At 46.5% G+C, this 20,071-nt stretch overlaps 2 protein-coding genes across 4 annotated transcripts in view; one reads left to right on the forward strand and one right to left on the reverse strand.

Moving 5' to 3' along the window:
- Positions 1-3,157, reverse strand: part of MLH1 (mutL homolog 1) — a 107,462-nt gene extending 104,305 nt beyond the window's left edge. Inside the window, exons 1-3 of one of the 3 annotated variants that reach the window (XM_073549905.1) lie at positions 3,136-3,157; positions 856-946; positions 79-177 (exon numbers count right to left, since the gene is read on the reverse strand). In XM_073549905.1, the coding sequence (XP_073406006.1) occupies positions 79-177; positions 856-897 (141 nt within the window). In that variant the 5' untranslated portion in view covers positions 898-946; positions 3,136-3,157. Of the gene's footprint in view, positions 1-78; positions 178-855; positions 947-2,737; positions 2,945-3,135 lie in introns of those variants that run through there. The other 2 variants (XM_073549904.1, XM_073549903.1) reach the window with 2 other exon arrangements.
- TRANK1 (tetratricopeptide repeat and ankyrin repeat containing 1) overlaps positions 2,950-20,071 on the forward strand; it is a 235,450-nt gene continuing 218,328 nt past the window's right edge. The window contains exon 1 of the mRNA XM_073549901.1: positions 2,950-3,236. The gene's annotated coding sequence lies outside the window, so the exon portion shown is untranslated. The remainder of the gene's footprint in view (positions 3,237-20,071) is intronic.

Below are 20,071 nucleotides of genomic sequence, written 5' to 3' on the forward strand. Positions count from 1 at the left end.
AGGCTCATACTTGTTCGGCAGCAAACCGCACGCTACACACTACACACACAAGGCTACAATGCATACGGTTTCACTTACTTCTCCTCTGAAGCCATACGTAGAAATACTAGATAAGTCTTCAAATGACTGCAATTTACTTGTGGTGAAGCGCTCACATACTATCTCCATGTCATCTTTCTGCAAACAAACATAAGTTTCACAGTCAATAAACACAGATTAATGCAAACCATTAAAAGAGGGTTACCCAGTGAAAAAAATATGTCACCCATCGACAGGATAGGTGATAACTTGTTGATCGGAGGGGGCCCAAACACCAGTAGGGATTGGTACAATGAAGAACCCTTATCCCCATTAGAATGGAGAGGCAGTGCGAGCTCGGCCGCTGCTCCATTCATTCCCTATGAAGTTGTACTCAGCTTTTTCTGGAAGCCTCAGAGAACATATGGAGCAGTGGTTGAGCATACTAACAGTGATCCAAAAATCCCTGTTCTGCCGATCGGTGTGGGTCACAGGGGTTGTACCCACTCCTCAGGAGGTTAGCCCATATCCTGCACAGAGGTGACAACTTGATCTGACCAGACCTCTTTAATTTGAAAGCAAAACTGTTCTTAAAATGTTATTTCCATCTCAGCGTTTTCTGGCTGAGATGGGAATCACAGGAAGCGGGAGCCGCAGATAGCAGCTGAGCTTGAATCTTCCGCTTGTTTCTATGGGAGTCATGTATGCATTGCCCCTGCCGCTTCTATGGGGGGCAGCAACAGAACCAGTGCTTGTACTAGAAAATGGGTGAAAAAAAAGTCCTAGCAGATGATTTCTGTTATGTGGTGACACGTGAAAGTAGCGCTAGATCCTTACCCGGATGCCACAGCCATTGTCCTGGATCTGAATTAATTTCATGCCACCTTCCTTAACAGTCACTTGGATATTTGTTGACTTTGCATCTAAACTGTAACAACGAGAAGAAATATGGATAATACAGAAAGGTGGATCAGACCCACGTGGCCAGTGCCATAAAGTCCGGATAGAAGATGACTTAATATTTTACAGGAACACTGTGGTTTTTGATGCTTGGCCCCATATGTCTCCTACTGATATCACTGGAGTAGATGACACATGGCCGTACAACACAAGTAGTTTGTACCATTCCCCCTTCTCTCCCTTATTTCCTCAGACTGTGAGCAGGGCCCTCACTCCTCACAATATCCGATTCTGTGTTACTCTGTAATGTCTGATATTCGCTGTACATGTGCCCTATGTGATGTTGCGGAATAAGTCCGCGGTATAGAAATAGAATTAAGGTGTGTTCACACACAGCGTTTTTTTTGCGGTTTTTCCTACGGATTTGCCAAAAAATCCGCGGGAAAAACGCAAAAAAGCTTCCCATTCATTTCTATGCATTTTGCACTGTTTGTGCACACTGATGCATTTTTTACTGCGAAAAAACCGCATTGCGGTAAAAAAGCAGCATGCTCATTAATTTTGCGTTTTTTCCACGTTTCTGGCTTTTTCCATGTGTCTAGAAACAGCGCGAAAAAAACGAGCAAAAATCGCAGTAAAAACTCGCAGAAAAAAACGCGCGGTTTCTGGGAAGGGAGTCCTGTTTTTCAGCAGAAAATTTCTGCTATGTGTGCACTTAGGCTGGGTTCACACGTAGCGGAACTCTCGCGGAAATTACCGCAAGAATTCCGGAATTCTATTCCGCGGGGGTGGGGAACGCATTTTAAATTCCCGAGGAAAAACTAGCATTTTGCAAGCGTAATTAGCTTCCAGAATGCTAGCGTTTTCCAAGCGATCTGTACCATCGCTTGGAGAACTGATTGACAGGTTGTTTACACTTGTCAAACAGTGTTTGGCAAGTGTGACCAACTTTTTACTATTGAGGCTGCCTATGCGGCATGAATAGTAAGAGATAGAATGTAAAAAGTAATAATAATAAAAAAAATATATTGTTATTCTTACCTTCCGACGTCCCACGCAGCCTTCCCACCTCTCTCCACGCTCCTGGTCCCAGTAATCTTTTGCGACAATTACTGCGATGACGTCGCGCGAATGACTGCTAGACTTCGTGATCCTGCGAGAACGGACGTCATCGCTTTCAAAGGCTTACTGGGACCGGGAGCGTGGAGAGAGGCGGGAAGGCTGCGCGGGACGTCGGAAGGTGAGAATAACAATATTTTTTACAGGGATATGGTACCCAGAGCCCGGAGGACAGTCTCCTCTCCTCCGGACCGTGGGTACCATCCGCAAGTGTTCTGCTTACTTTTTCGCATGGTGTGCACAGCCACATGCGGAAAGTAAACAGAACAATGCATTCCTATGGGTGCGGGATCGCCGCGATTCTGCTAAATTAATGAGCATGCTGCGTTTTTTACCGGGAAGCCATTACGCCGCAGTAAAAACCGCAGCATTAGCACAGCATTGCGGAATCCCATAGGAATGCATGGGATGCTTATTTTTCGCGGCAAAACTGCGCAGTTAAAACCGCCGCGGGAACGCATGAAAAGCCGCCACGTGTGAACTCAGCCTGAGCCTTATTGTTCTGCATGGCTGCCCTACTCTATGGCAGGCTCTTTCCAGACACTAGTGAAGCCCCAGGGTGGCCTCACAGGATGGAAAACGTTGTGCATGGTTGTGGTGCTGCAGCCCTGACAAGCAGAAGATAAGCATGCTGCCCCCGGGAGCGGTGACAGCAGTGCAGCCCCCCCTGGAGGTGACGGCAGTGCAGCGCAGCCATTACCAGTTCTCTATCATCTCCTTGATGGCATTGGCAGCTCTCTGGATCACCTCCCCCGCAGCGATTCTATTCACCACAGCTTCCTCCAGGCGGCGGATCACCCCGGCCGGGGCAGCAGCCATGATGCCGGGCGCTGCTAGCTGTCAGCAGCACAGCTTGGCGCGCTCCACTCGACTCTCCCTCAGAAAAAGTAGCGCACAGGAGCACGCACCAATCGCAGCCGCGGGGGTCTCTCGCCACCAGAGCCTGTACGCACGCTGTATGAATCCTGCACTGATGTCCGCAACGGAAGCCATGTTGTCGGAGACTACAATTTTTAATCACAACTCGGTAATACTTGGGCACAGGAGCGTCTACTTTTATCAGACTCTTCCCTGAGGCTCTAGGGTTTGCTACCATACCTCGCAGGTTCCCGCGGTTTCCTCCCGAGGCAGCGGTGCCAGGGTCTGTGACCTATGTGATTCCTTGTTAATGTCGGATGTGCACGGTGCCGAGACTACAGGTGGGTAAGATGCCGGCAGCTCTGGACCTATTAGCACATGTAGGAATGTGCATGAAGAAGGCAGTCAGGAGGCAACTTCCATCGCTCCTATAAGGAAGGCCATCGCTGGCCACTTATTGGTGCCTATTGCCAGAGCTGCAATGTGTGAAGAAATGGCGCAGCCATCAGTCTCCATGTGGAAGTGGCCTGAAGGTGTAGGGGCGAGTTCACACGTGGCCGACTTGCTGCAGAAATCCTATTGACCCCAGGGCAAATGTCTAATGTCCACGCCCCAAGGGAATATAAATGGCCATGTAGCTAATGTTAGTGTAAAGGGGTTGTCCACTGCTGAGCGACTCTGCCTAATGTAAGGCCCATGGAGCAGAATCCATATTCACCATCAGTTCTTGTGCAATGTTGGCTCTTCTCTGTGTGGCATGTGAAATTGTGTCGTGACCACTGGAGCCAATGAGCGGCCGCAGCTCCTCAAGATTCCGCTGAAGCGGATAGCCACTATGAACTAGCAGAGGCTGCAGCCAATCAGTGGTAGTGTATTGGCTGCAGTGGTCCCTTTAAAGGGAACGTCCTTAGATTCATGCTGCCACGGTCCGCTTGAATCAGCCTGGGTAAGGGACCTGACTAGTCTGTTGTGGCTCCTGAAGGGATTTCTCCCTGCAGGAGATGGATGGGTGTATCTCGTGTACATGGGGAGAGACATCAAACAATAGAAGAAGGTTGGAGAAGCCGGCCGGGGACCACACCGCGCTAAACTTCTCTCCCTATAGTCCCAGTCTGGATCTTCAAACTATATACAAAGAATGGTTGCACTCTATCATGCTAAGGCATGTCAATGTGGAATATATGTAATTAGAATTGCAATACAGCTTTAGAATTATAGAAAAAATATGAGACTCTTAGCATAAAATTTGGCCAAATATTTTAATTATAGCAGGTCCCCACTTACCCATAAATGCAGGCATTGCCTACAGAGGTGTCCACATTCACCCAGGAATTCAGACATCAGCCTTAGAGAGGTATTCACACAGTGTAGGTACCCACCAGATTTGAGGCCGCCTTGACGTTGACTGGTGGGCAGATAGTATTTGGCCAAATTTTATGCTAAGAGTCTCATATATTTTTTCTATAATTCTAAAGCTGTATTGCAATTCTAATTACATATATTCCACATTGACATGCCTTAGCATGATAGAGTGCAACCATTCTTTGTATATTGTATATGGGGGTAGCTCCTGTTGGTATGCACCTATTCACATTAGTTTGGATGTGCCAGTCAGTTTTTTTGTCTCTTGGATCTTCAAACTGTCTCTTTGAAATACCAGAGCGTTTTAGAGAAAAACATACTTTAGTGCAATCGTGCAGAAAGGCTATGATTTAGGCTGATTAACTTAAAGGGAAGGTGCCATCCCCAAAAAATTTTTTCAGCAATTGAAAAAGTGTAAAGAATTAATGTTTACATGTTCTTAAAAAATATTATCATTTGTTTTTAATTTTGTAAAATATGAAAAATAATTTTAAAAAGTTTGGCATTTCCACTTGTTAAGACTAGGGGGAGCAGATACTGAAATTTGGCACAAAAACCTAGTGTACAACTAGCTCACATTACTGTCCTGCAGTAATTATGGGTGTACAGTGTCCATGATGTTTGATTTTGATATATGATCATGCCCTAAAATGGACACTGTATGGGCGGAATCTGCTGATATGGGTGTGGTGTCACTCCTCTCCTCCCCTACTGGGTGCTTGCTAAGGGAAAAGAGAGGATGACATTTAGGAACACAGTGAGCAGCCATTTTGATGGGGCCTGCAAAGTTACTGACTGTCTTTGCATGTAAAGTCCGGATCAGAACAGGCCATCAATCAGCAGAAATGTTTCCTGGATTTCTGTGGAGCAGACAAAAAGATGGTCCATCCATGTGTATAAAACACAGCGCTCTATGTACAATCCCTGGCACCGAACAGGGTGCCCCCCACAGACCAGCACACTGCTCTAATGAAATACTCTGTGCTGCTGTCACCCTGCTCCTTCCACCATACATCAGGCCCCTGTCGCCTCGCTTTCACACATCGCCAGGACGGGATCTGAGGAGAGGAATGGGGTCTTCGGTCACCGAGGATGGCAGGCAGCAAGGATTCTGGGAGCAGGGTGACAGCAGCCCAGAGTATTTCAGGAGAGCAGTGTGCTGGTCTATGGGGGGCACACAGAGAGATATATGGTAGAGGAAGCAAAGTGACAGCAGCACAGAGTATTTCAGGAGAGCAATGCGCTGGTCTATGGGGGGCACAGACGGAGATATATGGTGGAGGGAGCAGGGTGACAGCAGCACAGAGTATTTCAGGAGAGCAGTGTGCTGGTCTATGGGGGGCACACAGAGAGATATATGGTAGAGGGAGCAGAGTGACAGCAGCACACAGTATTTCAGGAGAGCAGTGCGCTGGTCTATGGGGGGCACAGAGGGAGATATATGGGGGAGGAGCAGGGTGACAGCAGCACAGAAATCCAGGAAACATTTAAACATTTCTGCTGATTGATGGCCTGTTCTGATCCAGACTTTGCATGCAGAGACCCCATTCCCCTCCTCAGATCCTGTCCTAGCGATGTGTGAAAGCGAGGCGACAGGCGCAGTCCGGGTTGACGCTGGGAAGCAGGCTGGGGGGGAATGGAGCCATACAGTAACGATAAAAATGAGACCCCTCTCTTCAGCTGCTTCACCAGCCCTACCCTGACTGCACCTGACTATTACCCCCCTGACCCGTGTGCAGGTGCTCAGCCAGAACCACCCTTTTAGCAGATCACAAATAATACCGCCATATACTTCACACACAATGCCGCCATATAGATCTTACACAATACCACCATGTAGATCACATTTAAAACCAGCAAGGTGACAGCAGCATAGCGTATTTCAGGAGAGCAGTATCACACGGCAGAGAATTAGATACACGGCTCAGCAGACAGTATCACACAGGAGAGGATTAGATACACGGTTCAGCAGTCAGTATCACACAGGAGAGGATTAGATACACGGTTCAGCAGTCAGTATCACACAGGAGAGGATTAGATACACAGCTCATTAGTCAGTATCACACAGGATAGGATTAGATACACAGCTCAGCAGTCAGTATCACACAGGATAGGATTAGATACCCAGCTCAGCAGACAGTATCATACAGGAGAGGATTAGATACACGGTTCAGCAGTCAGTATCACACAGGGGAGGATTAGACACATGGCTCAGCAGACAGTATCACACAGGGGAGGATTAGACACACGGCTCAGCAGTCAGTATCACACAGGAGAGGATTAGACACACGGCTCAGCAGGCAGTATCACACAGGAGAGGATTAGATACACGGCTCAGCAGGCAGTATCACACAGGAGAGGATTAGATACACGGCTCAGCAGGCAGTATCACACAGGAGAGGATTAGATACACGGTTCAGCAGGCAGTATCACACAGGAGAGGATTAGATACACGGTTCAGCAGTCAGTATCACACAGGAGAGGATTAGATACACGGTTCAGCAGTCAGTATCACACAGGAGAGGATTAGATACATGGCTCAGCAGGCAGTATCACACAGGAGAGGATTAGATACACGGCTCAGCAGGCAGTATCACACAGGGGAGGATTAGACACACGGCTCAGCAGACAGTATCACAAAGGGGAGGATTAGATACACGGTTCAGCAGGCAGTATCACACAGGAGAGGATTAGATACACGGTTCAGCAGTCAGTATCACACAGGAGAGGATTAGATACACGGCTCAGCAGGCAGTATCACACAGGAGAGGATTAGATACACGGCTCAGCAGGCAGCATCACACAGGAGAGGATTAGATACACGGCTCAGCAGTCAGTATCACACCAGACAGTATTACAGATATGCCCACTCTGGTGAAACTTCCAGCCCCCCCATACACTAGACTATGGGCTGTATAGGTCACTGTCCTCCTCAGACAGCCATAAAAGCTGTCATAAAAAGGAAGGTGTCAGATTACCGGAGATCACTGGGGCTGTGTGTTAGTGAGGAGGTGGAGACAGAGCAGGAGGACAGGGGAGCTGGAGCAGGAAGCACAGTGCAGAAAGTGGAGCTCAGCAGATAGCACTGGGCTACAGTAAAATGGCGCCAGCCACACCTACAGCAGTGATTGGTGCAGCCCACAGGGGCGTGCCCAGTTCTCTGCTAATGAGGCTGCAATGTGCGGTCGGATGCTGTCCGCAGTCTCCTATGTCCAGGGACGGCCATATTTGCAGACTGTATGAGTCCTCCACAGATCTGCAAATCAAGATGGCAGCGCCCAGTGGCTACATTAAAACATTATTACAAACAAACCATAAATCCTGGTTAGTACAACATTTGCTTTAACAACATGTTTTGTTACTTACTCTTTTTTTGCAAATTATATAAAATTGCGGCACCTTCCCTTTAAAAGAGGCTGTGTCAGCACAGGATGACTCTTCAGATAAAGTACAGGCGCTCATTGCAAACATTTAAGTGCACCTTCCCACCTGCTTGGTTTCCATCAATCTCTGCCCTTCTCTGTCTCTATGAAGCCAGAGCTGTTAAAGAAGAGGATGTGGAGATAGAAAAGAAACCAAGCTTGTGGGGAGGTGCATTGCAATGTTTGGCCATGCCTGGTGCACAGCTGTTCTTGGATTGAACAGCTTTCCTTACAAGCTGACCAGCGCCTGTACATACTATGACTGCTGGTGGAGGATCGGTCCACCAGCCTCCTCCAGTTATAAAACGCCTCACACGGGAAAGCTTCAGTAGGAGGAGGCTGAAGGACCAATCTGGTCATATTCTCCTCCACCAGCAGCCATTGTATGGACAGACGTGCTGGTCAGTTTGTGAGGAAAGCTGTATTTACAAGAAACACTAGCTGACCGCTTTAACTCATCTTTTCCTAGGTTCACAGAAGTTCACATCAGCTTTCTCTCCCTTTCTGTATCCAGAGCTGCCATGTCGCCATTGCTTTGGTCTTTGTCGATTGGCTGCAGTGGTAACTTAACATTTATAGCACTAAGGCCGGGGTCACGCGGCCATCGATTCCCTCATGCAAGAAAATTGGACTGATTACGCAAATCACAGTCGGCTTAAACTCTGTCAGAGTGTGATCTGAGTCTATAAGAAAACAGGGAGCACCGCTAGTTAAATATAAGAGAGAGGGTGCTACATCATGTAGAGCAGGGTTCCCCCACTCCAGTCCTCAAGGCCCACCAACAGATCATGTTTTCAGGATTTCCTTTGTATTGCACTGGTGACGCAATTATCATCCGGAGTAATACAAAGGAAATCCTGAAAACATGACCTGTTGGTGGGCCTTGAGGACTGGAGTGGGGGAACCCTGATGTAGAGAACAACTAGAGGCAAATGGAGACGAATAATACTCTACATAATGATGAGCACACCTTATTATAAGTTAAATATACAGGAAGTTTATTGAGAAACAAAGACAAACGTCTACAACTATTTCAACGCAGAGTACTAACCACTATACAATCATGGCCATGATCTTTTTTTCTTTTGCCCAGAGTGTGATCCATGTGTCACCTTAATGTGATCAGATTCTCTCACGAGAGATTGGCAGCACAGGTGCAGATGAGAAAGTAGTTTCTCCATCTCCTTCGTTGGCGGCGGCCGCGGTAATCGGACTGCACTCGGATGACATCAGGGTGCAATTCGAATCAGCTTGAGAAAATAATCACATCTGCGCTGCCCCATAGTATAACATTGGAGCGAGTGCTATACAATAAAACATGCGATATGCTAGTGTGAGCAAGCCCTTAAAATCGCTGCAGGCAATCATTGGACTCGGCTAGGTTGCAGCCTGCTCATGTAGAAAACACAGGCTGCTGAGCCCAGGATTGGCTGCAGATCTGCACATGTAACGTCATTGCTATGGCCTATCAATAAAGACTTGAGCAGCTTTAGGCCACGTTCAGTATTTGGTCAGTATTTTACATCAGTGTTTGTAAGCTAAAATCTGGTGTTGAACAATCAAAGGAAAAGTATAGTAAAAAACGTGCACCATTTCTGCATTTATCACCCAGTTCTGGTTTTGACTTACAAATACTAATATAAAATAGTCACCAAATGCTGAACTTGTGCACATGGCCAAAGGGTGCTTTCAAATTGCGTTTGTGGGTCCCATCAGGGCATACATTTGAACCCCTTCCCAAAACTTGGTGCAGGCTTATGCGCTAGCGGGCCTATAGACTGTAATAAGTGACGGCAGTGCAAACATGCGTTCTGATGTGCACTATATTGGGAAGTGTACGCCTACAGGAGGCAGCCGCTCAAAGTAGACTGCTTCTGAGTGTGCCTTCCCTTCGCTGTTTCTGAGTGTGCCTTCCCTTCGCTGTTTTGTGAAGGGGTTTCGGATATATGCCCCGACGGGAGCCACAAATGCAATGTGAAAGCACCCTATGGACACCTGCACAAGTTCAGTATTTGGTCATGACAAAGCAATAGAGAGCACAAGGATTTAACCCCTTGGTCCGCTACTCCCTGTTTCGCCCCTTGGATGGCTGTTATCCCCCTCCAACGGGGGTTTGTAGCTAAAACTCCCAAAATGTAGGAAAGATCATAACTTCCCAGCGGAAGGTGATAGGGCGGCTGTTCTGACGCCATCGGATCTGTCCGGACCTCCGGGTACGCTTGGAAACCAAACATGGCTTCGCTACCTGTCGTTTTACTAGCCATTCTGCGTAACTCCCCACTCTGGGGTGCTGGATCTGATCGAAACGCGGGAAGGCATTCTGCCCGTTCTACAGATCTTGGAAATGTAACCGGTGTGGGGTTGGAATGTATAATGACTCCATATTCTCCTTAAATTTCCTTATGAAATCCTTTCTGACTGGATGTACGGTAGTTAGAATGAAGCTGTCACACAGTGTGGGCTGGAAGGGAAGTCATCCTGATACTAGCTGGTGGGGTGTCCTGCTGAGTCAGGTGTCCTGTAACATATGCTGAAGGAGGATTGTAAGCTGCCATTAAATCCCTCCATAGTCTTCACATACAGTACATGCTCCCTAATTTTAGATATGTTTGCTGCATCATGGGACAAGCACTTAAAAGGGTGTTCCACTACACGGATAACCCCTTCTCAATACCTATGATTCACCCTTAAAAAACAACACTTATACTCTCCGCCAGTGCATTCTCCGTTCTAGCGGTGTCGGTGCTGCCTCTTCTGGGGATTGCGTAACGTGTCATGCGATCCCTTCGGCCAGTCAGTGGCCGCTTCACTCTCCCCGTGTTTGGACAATTCACGTACGGAGGAAGTTAGAGCTGCTGACATGTACGTTGTGCGATTTGGTTTCCAGTACCATCTCTATGCTGATGACACCCAATTATACGCTTCTTCTCCTGACATCACGCCAGCCTTTCTAGAAAACACCGGCGATTGTCTAAACGCTGTGTCTAACATCATGTCCTCACTATATCTGAAACTGAACCTGTCAAAGACTGAACTCCTTGTGTTTCCTCCCTCTACTAATGTACCTATACCCGACATTGCTATTTCTGTATGTGGTTCCACTATTACTCCCCAGCAACAGGCCCGCTGTCTTGGGGTCATACTTGATTCCGAGCTTTCCTTTGCCCCCCACATTCGATCAGTGGCTCGCTCTTGTCATCTGCACCTCAAAAACATTTCTAGAATTCGACCTTTTCTTACTTTTGACTCTGCAAAAACTCTTACTGTTTCTCTTATTCATTCTCGTCTGGACTATTGTAACTCTCTTCTAATCGGTCTCCCTCTTACCAAACTCTCCCCTCTCCAATCTGTCTTGAATGCTGCATCCAGGATCATATTCCTCACCAATCGTTACACCGATGCCTCTACCTTGTGCCAGTCATTACACTGGCTACCCATCCACTCCAGAATTCAGTATAAACTTATTACCCTCACCCACAAAGCCCTTCATGGCTCAGCACCACCCTACATCTCCTCCCTTGTTTCAGTATACCACCCTACCCGCGCCCTCCGTTCTGCTGATGACCTGAGGTTAGCATCCTCAATAGTCAGAACCTCCCACTCCCGTCTCCAAGACTTTACACGTGCCTCGCCAATTCTTTGGAATGTGCTTCCCAGGTCAATACGATTAGTCCCCAATCCCCAAAATTTTAAGTGTGCCCTGAAAACGCATTTATTCAGACTGGCCTATCAACTCAACTCATTAACCTAATCTATCCCTGTGTGGCACAGCCAAAAGTTTTACCATAACCAGATTTCCCGCATCATGTTCCCACATGCTTTATGCATCCATTAGCCCTCTGTGTCTGTACTGTTACACACTTAACATTATGGCTGGTCCATACAATCAGGGCAACTGTTACCACCCACCTTTCGAGTCTACCTCTTTCCTCATAGACTGTAAGCTTGCGAGCAGGGCCCTCTTTCCTCTTGGTATTTGTTATAATCTACTGTATGTGATTATTGTTATGCTGTAATGTCTATTGTCTGTACAAATCCCCTCTGAAATGTAAAGTGCTGCGGAATATGTCGGCGCTATAAAAATAAAATTTATTATTATTGTGCTTTCATATTATGTCATGAAATCTCCTGATTGGCTGCAGTTCACAATGCGAACTCACTGACAACTGCATACAAGGTTACTGTGAAAAAAAAAAAAATATGCAAATGGTTTTTCATTGCAGGTCACAAGTTGCATATGACTTTGCCTCCATAGACATAAATAAAGGTCTCATACAATCGCTCTGCAAAATCTACATTTTTATTTTTAAAAATTCCCCAAAAGATAATGCCGCGTACCAGTCAAATACAGTGCAGGTGCAATCCAGAGTCTTCACCACTGGAGTACTATATTTCAAAAAGGTGAAACCTGGTATTCCAAGCCAATAACATTTTTGTGTTTTTCTATTTTTTTATTAACAGCCAAGTTGCACAGATGTTCTTGGTCAAGCGACTTGTGTAGGAATTTCTGTTCTGCAAAACACATTGCCGAATAGCTGCTGCTTCACTTTTCAAGTTAACTTGTGCTACATTTACATCTGTTATATTTTATAGCAGGGGGTATTAAACTTAAATCTTAGAATAAAACAAACACATCAGCGTACTCAGGACAAATTGCACTATAACTCTTGGGGTCCAATTTCTTCTGTTACCCTTGGGAAAATAAAAAATTGGGGGCGAAAGATCATTTTTGTGGAAAAAATAGTTTTTATTTTTATGACTCTACGTTATAAACTTCTATGAAGCACTTGGGGGTTCAAAGTGCTCACCACACATCTAGATAAGTTCCTTAGGGGGTCTAGTTTCCAAAATGGTGTCACTTGTGGGAGGTTTCCAGAGTTTAGGCACATCAGGGGCTCTCCATTCGCGACAGGACACCTGCAGACCATTCCATCAAAGTCTGCATTCCAAAACGTAACAACTTCCCTTCCAAGCCCTGACATGTGCCCATATAGTGGTTTTCTCCAACATATGGGATATCGGCGTACTCAGGACAAATTGAAGAACAACTTTTTGGTCCAATTTCTCCTATTACCATTGGGGAAAAAAAAAAAATGGGGAATAAAAGATCATATTTGTGGAAAAAATTATTTTTATTTTTTTTAAATTTATTTTCACGCCTGGGCGTTATAAACTTTAGTGAAACACCTGGGGGTTCAAAGTTCTCACCACACATCTAGATATGTTCCTCGGAGGGGGTCTGGCTTCCAAAATGGGGTCACTTGTGGAGGGTTTCTACTGTTTAGGCACATCAGGGGCTCTCCAAACGCGACATGGCGTCTGATCTCAATTCCAGCCAATTTTGCATTGAAAAGTCAAACGGCACTCCTTAGTTTTCGAGCACTGCCATGCGCCCAAATAATGGTTCCCCCTCACATATGGGGTATCAGTGTACTCAGGACAAATTGTACAATAACTTTTGGGGTCCAATTTCTCCTGTTACCCTTGGGAAAATAAAAAAAAATTGGATCTGAAGTAGTTTTTTGTGACAAAAAGTTAAATGTTCATTTTTTTTTTTTTTTTTTTTAAACATTCCAAAAATTCCTGTGAAGCACCAGAAGGGTTAGTAAACCTCTGGAATGTGGTTTTGAGCACCTTGAAGGGTGCAGTTTTTAGAAAGGTGTCACTTTTGGGTATTTTCTATCATACAGATCCCTCAAAGCGACTTCAAATTTGATGTGGTTCCTAAAAAAAAAAAAATGGTGTTGTAAAAATGAGAAATCGATGTGTAACTTTTAACGCTTATAACTTACTAACAAAAAAAAATTTTGGTTGCAAAATTGTACTGATGTAAAGTAAACATGTGGGAAATGTTACTTATTAAGTATTTTGTGTGACATATCTGTGATTTAAAGGGAATATGTCACCTATTTTCTCGCATATAAGATGCGGCCACCGCCATCCGGGGCTTCTCTACAGCATTCTGTAATGCTGTAGATAAGCCCCCGATGTAACCTGAAAGAGAAGGAAAACGAGTTATATTATACTCACTCAGGAGCGGTCCGGGTCCGATGGGTGTTGCGGTCTGGTCTGGCCCCTCCCATCTTCTAGTGATGGCGTCCTCTTCTTTGCCTCCCGTCGCAGCTCCGATGCAGGCGCACTGCTCTGCCCTGTTGAGGGCAGAGCGGTGTACTGCAATGTGCAGGCTCTGGACCTCTCTGACCTTTCCCAGCGCCTGTGGACTGCAGTACTCTGCTCTCAACAGGGCAGAGCTGTGCGCCTGCGCCAGAGCTGCGACGGGAAGCAAAGAAGAGGACGTTATCGCTAGAAGATGAGAGGGACCGGACCGCGACACCTATCGGACCCGGACCGCCCCTGGGTGACTATAATATAACTCGTTTTTCTTCTCTTTCAGGTTACATCGGGGGCTTATCTACAGCATTACAGAATGCTGTAGATAAGCCACTGATGGCGGTGGCTGCATCTCATATGCGAAACAATAGGTGACAGAAAGTTTGAAAATTGTGAAGTTTTCAAAATTTTCGCCAAATTTCCATTTTTTTCCCAAATAAACACAAATCTTATCAAAGAAACTTTACCAGTATCATGAAGGAAAATATGTCACGAGAAAACAGAGCAAGAATCACCGGGATCCATGGAAGCGTTCCAGAGTTATTACCTCATAAAGGGACAGTGGTCAGAATTGTAATAATTGGCCCGGTCATTAACATGCAAACCACCCCTGGGGGTAAAGGGGCTAACATGGGAGTGCCTGGTGAAGTCTGTGTTCGGTGTCCATACCCGATCAGTATGTGTTTGGTACGGATGCATAGCTATGTGTGCACGTAATATGCAGAGGTGTGCATGCATGTATTGGGAGCATAGCAGAGCTGTTTGCCGGATATAGAAGACTGCATAGCTATGTGTGCATGTAATATGTAGTCTGCCGACGTGTGAATACATGTAATGTGAGCATAGCAGAGCTGCGTTGTTGCACTGTGTAGACAGCAGAACATTACATACACATCTCCTCTTTCCTGAGCACTAGTTTTGTTTCTGAGGCAATAAGGAAAGGCAGCCAAGGATCAGCATAAATCATTCAGAAATGAAACAAAAAGTTCACTTGTTTTGTTTCTGAAGCAATAAGGAAAGGCAGCGAGGATCAGCCTAAATCATTCAGAAACGAAACAAAAAGTGTCAGGTCTGGATACCTGAGAGCTGGGCTGCTTTCACATATCAGTTTTTTGCCATCAGTCAGAATCCATCAAATTTTGAAAAAAAACGGATCCGGCGACTGATGCCGCTGGATCCGTTTTTTTCGCATAGCCTTGTATTAGCAACGGATTGTGACGGATGGCCGCACGTTTCATCCGTCGGAAATTCTTTGTCCGTCGGCCGGAGACGACAGACATAGGAACATTTTTTATCTACGTAGAAAAATCGGACATCGACGGATCCATCGCTGTCCGATTTGCTAGAATGGAAGCCTATGAGCGACTGATTCCGCTTTTTTTTTAACTATGCATGCGCCGACACTGTGTGCGGGCTATGTGCAGGGGTCTGTGCGCGTGTATGCAGGGCTGTGTGGGGGTGTATGGGGGGATATGTGGGTCTGTGCGGGGGCCTGCATGTGTGTGTGTATGCAGGCATCGTCCGATGGGACTACAAGTCCCATCGGGCTATGCCTGCTACAGTGACAGTGATTGTCACATTAGCCAATGATGGGACAGTAGTAGTCCTATCATCCGGCTAATGTGTTGAATGTAAAAAAAAAAGCATTCACACATACTGTATATAGTTCATACTCACCATATTCTGCTAATCCCCGAAGGCCTTACCTGAAAAAAATTAAAATAATAAACCAACAATATACTCACTGTGTCCGATTAATCTAATCCAATTAATACGATTGTCCCACGACGATCTCCCGTGGAGAGCTGTCACATCAGCTGATGCGACCGCTTTCCAGGGTCTTCGGTGATACAGTGACGAAGATAATCCTCTGCATTATATCACTCCGTCGCCAATAGGTCACCTGAGTTCACCTGTCACTTTGCGGCACTACAGCGTGAGAATTTGCTCACGCTGTAGTGTCGTAAAGCGAGAGGCTTATCTCCAATGACACGCTGCTGGAGGGTTATCTCCAGTCAGTGTGTCATCAGAGGCCTATAGAGAGGTCACATCTACTGATGTGACAACTCTATAGGGGAGATCGTCGTGGGACAATCATTTTTAATGGGATTACGTCGGACAGGGAGTATATTGTTGGTTTGTTTTTTTTATTTTTTTTTGCAGGTGATCGATGGCTTCGACTGGATATGCGTAAAATATAAATTTTGAAAAAAATGTGTTGTGTTTTATTTCATTAAAATACTTTAATCTTATGTGTGTGGTTTTTTTTTTTTTTTTAACCCTTTATTAATATAGATTAAAAATGGATAGGCGTCTTATTGACGCCTCACCATTATTAATCGGGCTTAATGTCACCTTACAATAGCAAGGTGACATTAACCCCTTATTACCCCATATGCCATCGCTACACGGCAGAGGGAAGAGAGGTGCTAAGTACCAGAATTGGCGCATCTTAGAGATGCGCCATTTCTGGGGCAGCTGCGGGCTTGTATTTGTAGCCAGAGGGAGCCAATATCCATGGCCCCTTCCTAGGCAATGAATATTAGCCCGCAGCTGTCTGCGTAGCCTTTCTTGCTGTAAAATATAAGTGGACCCCATGTCATTTTATTGGGGGGTCCCCCTATTTTAATAGCCAATAAAGGCTATGCAGACAGCTGCCGGCTGATGTTCATAGCCTGGGAAGGGGACGTGGGTATTACCCCCTTCCCAGGCTAGAAATATTGGCCCCTGGCCGACGGCTTTCCCCCTCTGGCGCAGATAATTGCGCGGGAGCCCAAGCCATTTTTTTCCTTTTTTTTTTTTTTTTTTTTTTTTTTTTTTAAATAAAAAATATTGTTCATTAATAAACATCGGCCTTGCTATTATTTATCTATATATCAAAAGATAGATATATCTATGGATATATCTATAATAATTATATAACGCCGACATATTCCGCAGCACTTTACATTTTAGAGAGGACTTGTACAGACGATAGACATAACAGTAATCACATACTGTAGGTCATAACAGATACCAAGAGGAATGAGGGCCCTGCTCGCAAGCTTACAATCTATGAGGGAAAAAAGGTAGACACGAAAGGTGGGTGGTAACAGTTGCCTTCATTGTATGGACCAGCCATAGTGTTGAGTATGTAACAGTACAGACACAGAGGGATAATAGATGCATAAAGCATGTGGGAACATGATGCGGGGAACCTGGTTATGATAAAACTTTTACTATGGATACATTCATAGATATCCATAGATATATCTATGGATATATCTATGTATTCGATCTATATATCTATCTGTGGGCCTTTTTAAAGGGAACCTGTCCCCCCCTGCAGGCGTTTTTAAGTAAAACAGCCACCTTGTGCAGCACTAATGCTGTATTCTGTCAAGGTGGCTCTTTTATTTAGTGTCCCTTCCACCGCCGAAATAATCTTTTTTTAAAATTGCTCAGACATACCTGATATTTGTCAGGGGGGTAGGGCTTTCCTCCTCTGACAGAGACGCCTCACATACATCAGTCATGTTCTGATTTTGAGTTTGGCGCCGCCTCCTCAGCATCATTTCTTTTTCTTGCACCTGCGCTGTAATATTCTCTCAGTGGTGCAGCAGGACCTGTGATGATGTCAGTACCATGTGACCAGTAGGGGCGGAGCTAAGCAGGTCAGCGGTGCAGCAGGCACCAGAAAAAGAAATGAACGCTGAGGAGGCGGAGCCAAATTCAAAAGCAGGACATGACTGACGTATGTGAGGCGTCTGTCAGAGGGGGAAAGCCCTGCCCCCCTGACAAATATCAGGTATGTCTGACAAATTTTAAAAACGATTATTTCGGCGGTGGAAGGGACGCTAAATAAAAGAGCCACCTTGACAGAATGCAGCATTAGTGCTGCACAAGGTGGCTCTTTTACTTAAAAACGCCTGCAGGGGGTGACAGGTTCACTTTAAAAACGGATCCGTCAAGAAACGGATGAAAAAAATGGATGCGACGGATCCATTTTTTGACAATCTGCGACGGATCCGTCGGATTGTGACTGATGCCAAAAAACTGATATGTGAAAGCAGCCTTCCTGTTTTCAGTACTGTCCATTAGTCCTCCCATATTAGGCGTCGGGTTTCTGCCGCTGCACAGGAGGAAGCCCAAGCCTTGCCTTCTGCGGTCTAATTCCTCTCCAGCTGGCGAGGAGGCTGCTCAGCAGAGATGTCGGTCCCAGCACCTTGCCTAGGCTAATGCTAGGCGTCTGGTTGCGCCTCCTGGCTCTGCTATTGTATCATGCGTGAGTCAGCAGCAAGCAGACGCTCCTGGGACTAAGTCCTGCTTTTTCCCTACTGAGCATGCCCGTGGGACGACCTCTCATTGGAGGTCGGGGGTCACCTGCGCAGGTCCTGTTGCTTCTCCGATTGTACCATCAGGAAGGACCTGCAAGGCTGCAACTATAAAAGGTTTGTATGGCCGCCCGGCCATGCGCTAATATAAAGATTTACTCTTATTGTTACAGTGGTGTGTATGATGATGGATGTCTGAAACTGGTGAATGACTCATTATATACTCCCTCGGTTGTGCTTGAGTCGGGGTTCGAGAGTAGAGTCAGCACCGAGTATTGGCACTGCCTAGCGCCGCAGTGCACTCAGCTTCTCTAGTCCATTAGCGCCTGAGAGCGTCAGTCACCACGTGGCTCCACAATACCGCTGGTACCGCAGTGTCTATCAGAGCGGCGCTGTGTGCAGTTAGGTGCGCTTTCCAGCGCTAAGCTTACGCTGGTTAGTGGCGTCTGCCAGGGTAGACGTTGTACCCGTTCAGGGCCTGTGACGCATAACAGGGCACGCTTTATACGCCGGCTAGGGCGAACTCTGTGAAGTAGCAGAGTTCATTCTTGCACACACCGGGTCAGTGGTTTCCCGCCGGTGCCCGACTGCCTTCTGTCATATTCCGTTCGTTATTGTCTAGCAACAGTTAACATCTCTGCACAATGGACCCCAGACTGTGAAGGCTCCTAGCCGCTACGTACTTTTAATTAGGTGCGTTCCGTCAGTCCGTAACACTCCCACACACAACATCCTGCTAGAGAAGTGACCCTTTATGTACTGATTCTGTGTACAGATGTAACAAAGCAGAAAGAGGATAATGATAGGGCATCATGAAGAGAGCATTAAAATGCAGCAAGGATGAGGGGGAAAGCATCCACAGTAATCAGTTGCACCTATGTCCTGAGTTTGCAAAATGATTTACAAGAACTTTGCAATTGTACTCATTTATGAACATAAAACAACCTGTTTAACAGAAAAGATGTACGTTATTTTTCAGACTATAAGACATAAAACATAAACCATTCTACTTGCCTTCCCTGCCCTCACAGCATCCTGTTCTGATGCCAGCAGCTAATTTATGCTTGTAAGCAGCGCATGGCAGTGATGTCATGCGCTGCTTTCAAGCTAAGGACAGCTGCTGGAATGCTTACTGCTCTCTACAACTATGGGCGTGTAGAGCAGTGAATATTCATTTCTCTTTAATAGCATCACACTGTTAGCTGCAGCCGCTGGCTTCCTGCAACTGCTGGGTGATCACGTGTGTCTGCTACTAAAGAGAATATTCACTGCTTTCCACTCCCATGGGCGTGGGGAGCTGTGAATATTCATTCTCTTTAACCCCTTCACGACCCATGACGCCTACGTAGGCGTCATGAAAAGCCGTGCCCAAACGACCTATGACGCCTACGTAGGCGTCAACCTATAAATAGCCCCCTGCGGGTCGGGTGATCGGGGTCACTGAAAGGTCACCCGACCCGCACACAGAGGACACGCTACAGTTAATCCCTGGGGGAGTGGCTTAGCCCCCACGTGCCTACGATCGCTCTGATTGGCTGTTAAAAGTGAAACAGCCAATCAGCGATTTGTAATATTTCACCAATGAAATTTGGTGAAATATTACAATCCAGCCATGGCCGATGCTGCAATAGCATCGGACATGGCTGGACACAGACACCCGACCCCCCCACACACCGACTGGCGGGGCCGATCGGCCCCCGCCACCGATGGACGGCGGCGATCGGTCGCCGCCGTCATCATCTGCTCCCCCTCCTCTTCCTATCGCTCCCTCCCACCTTCCGATCCCCCCGGGACCTCCGATCGTGCTCCCAGTGTCCCGCCGTGGCTCCCGGCGTCCGGATCATGGGCGCCGCCATCTTGCAAAATGGCGGGCGCATGCGCAGTGCGCCTGCCATTGTCCAAGATGGCGGCGCCCATGAATTTGCCGGTTGCCCGTTCATTTTTCATTTTGATCACTGTGATACACTC

The sequence above is a fragment of the Dendrobates tinctorius genome, unplaced genomic scaffold (assembly GCF_039654945.1).
Source record: "Dendrobates tinctorius isolate UK_male_01 unplaced genomic scaffold, ASM3965494v1 ptg000162l, whole genome shotgun sequence".
Classification (NCBI taxonomy): Eukaryota; Metazoa; Chordata; class Amphibia; order Anura; family Dendrobatidae; genus Dendrobates; species Dendrobates tinctorius.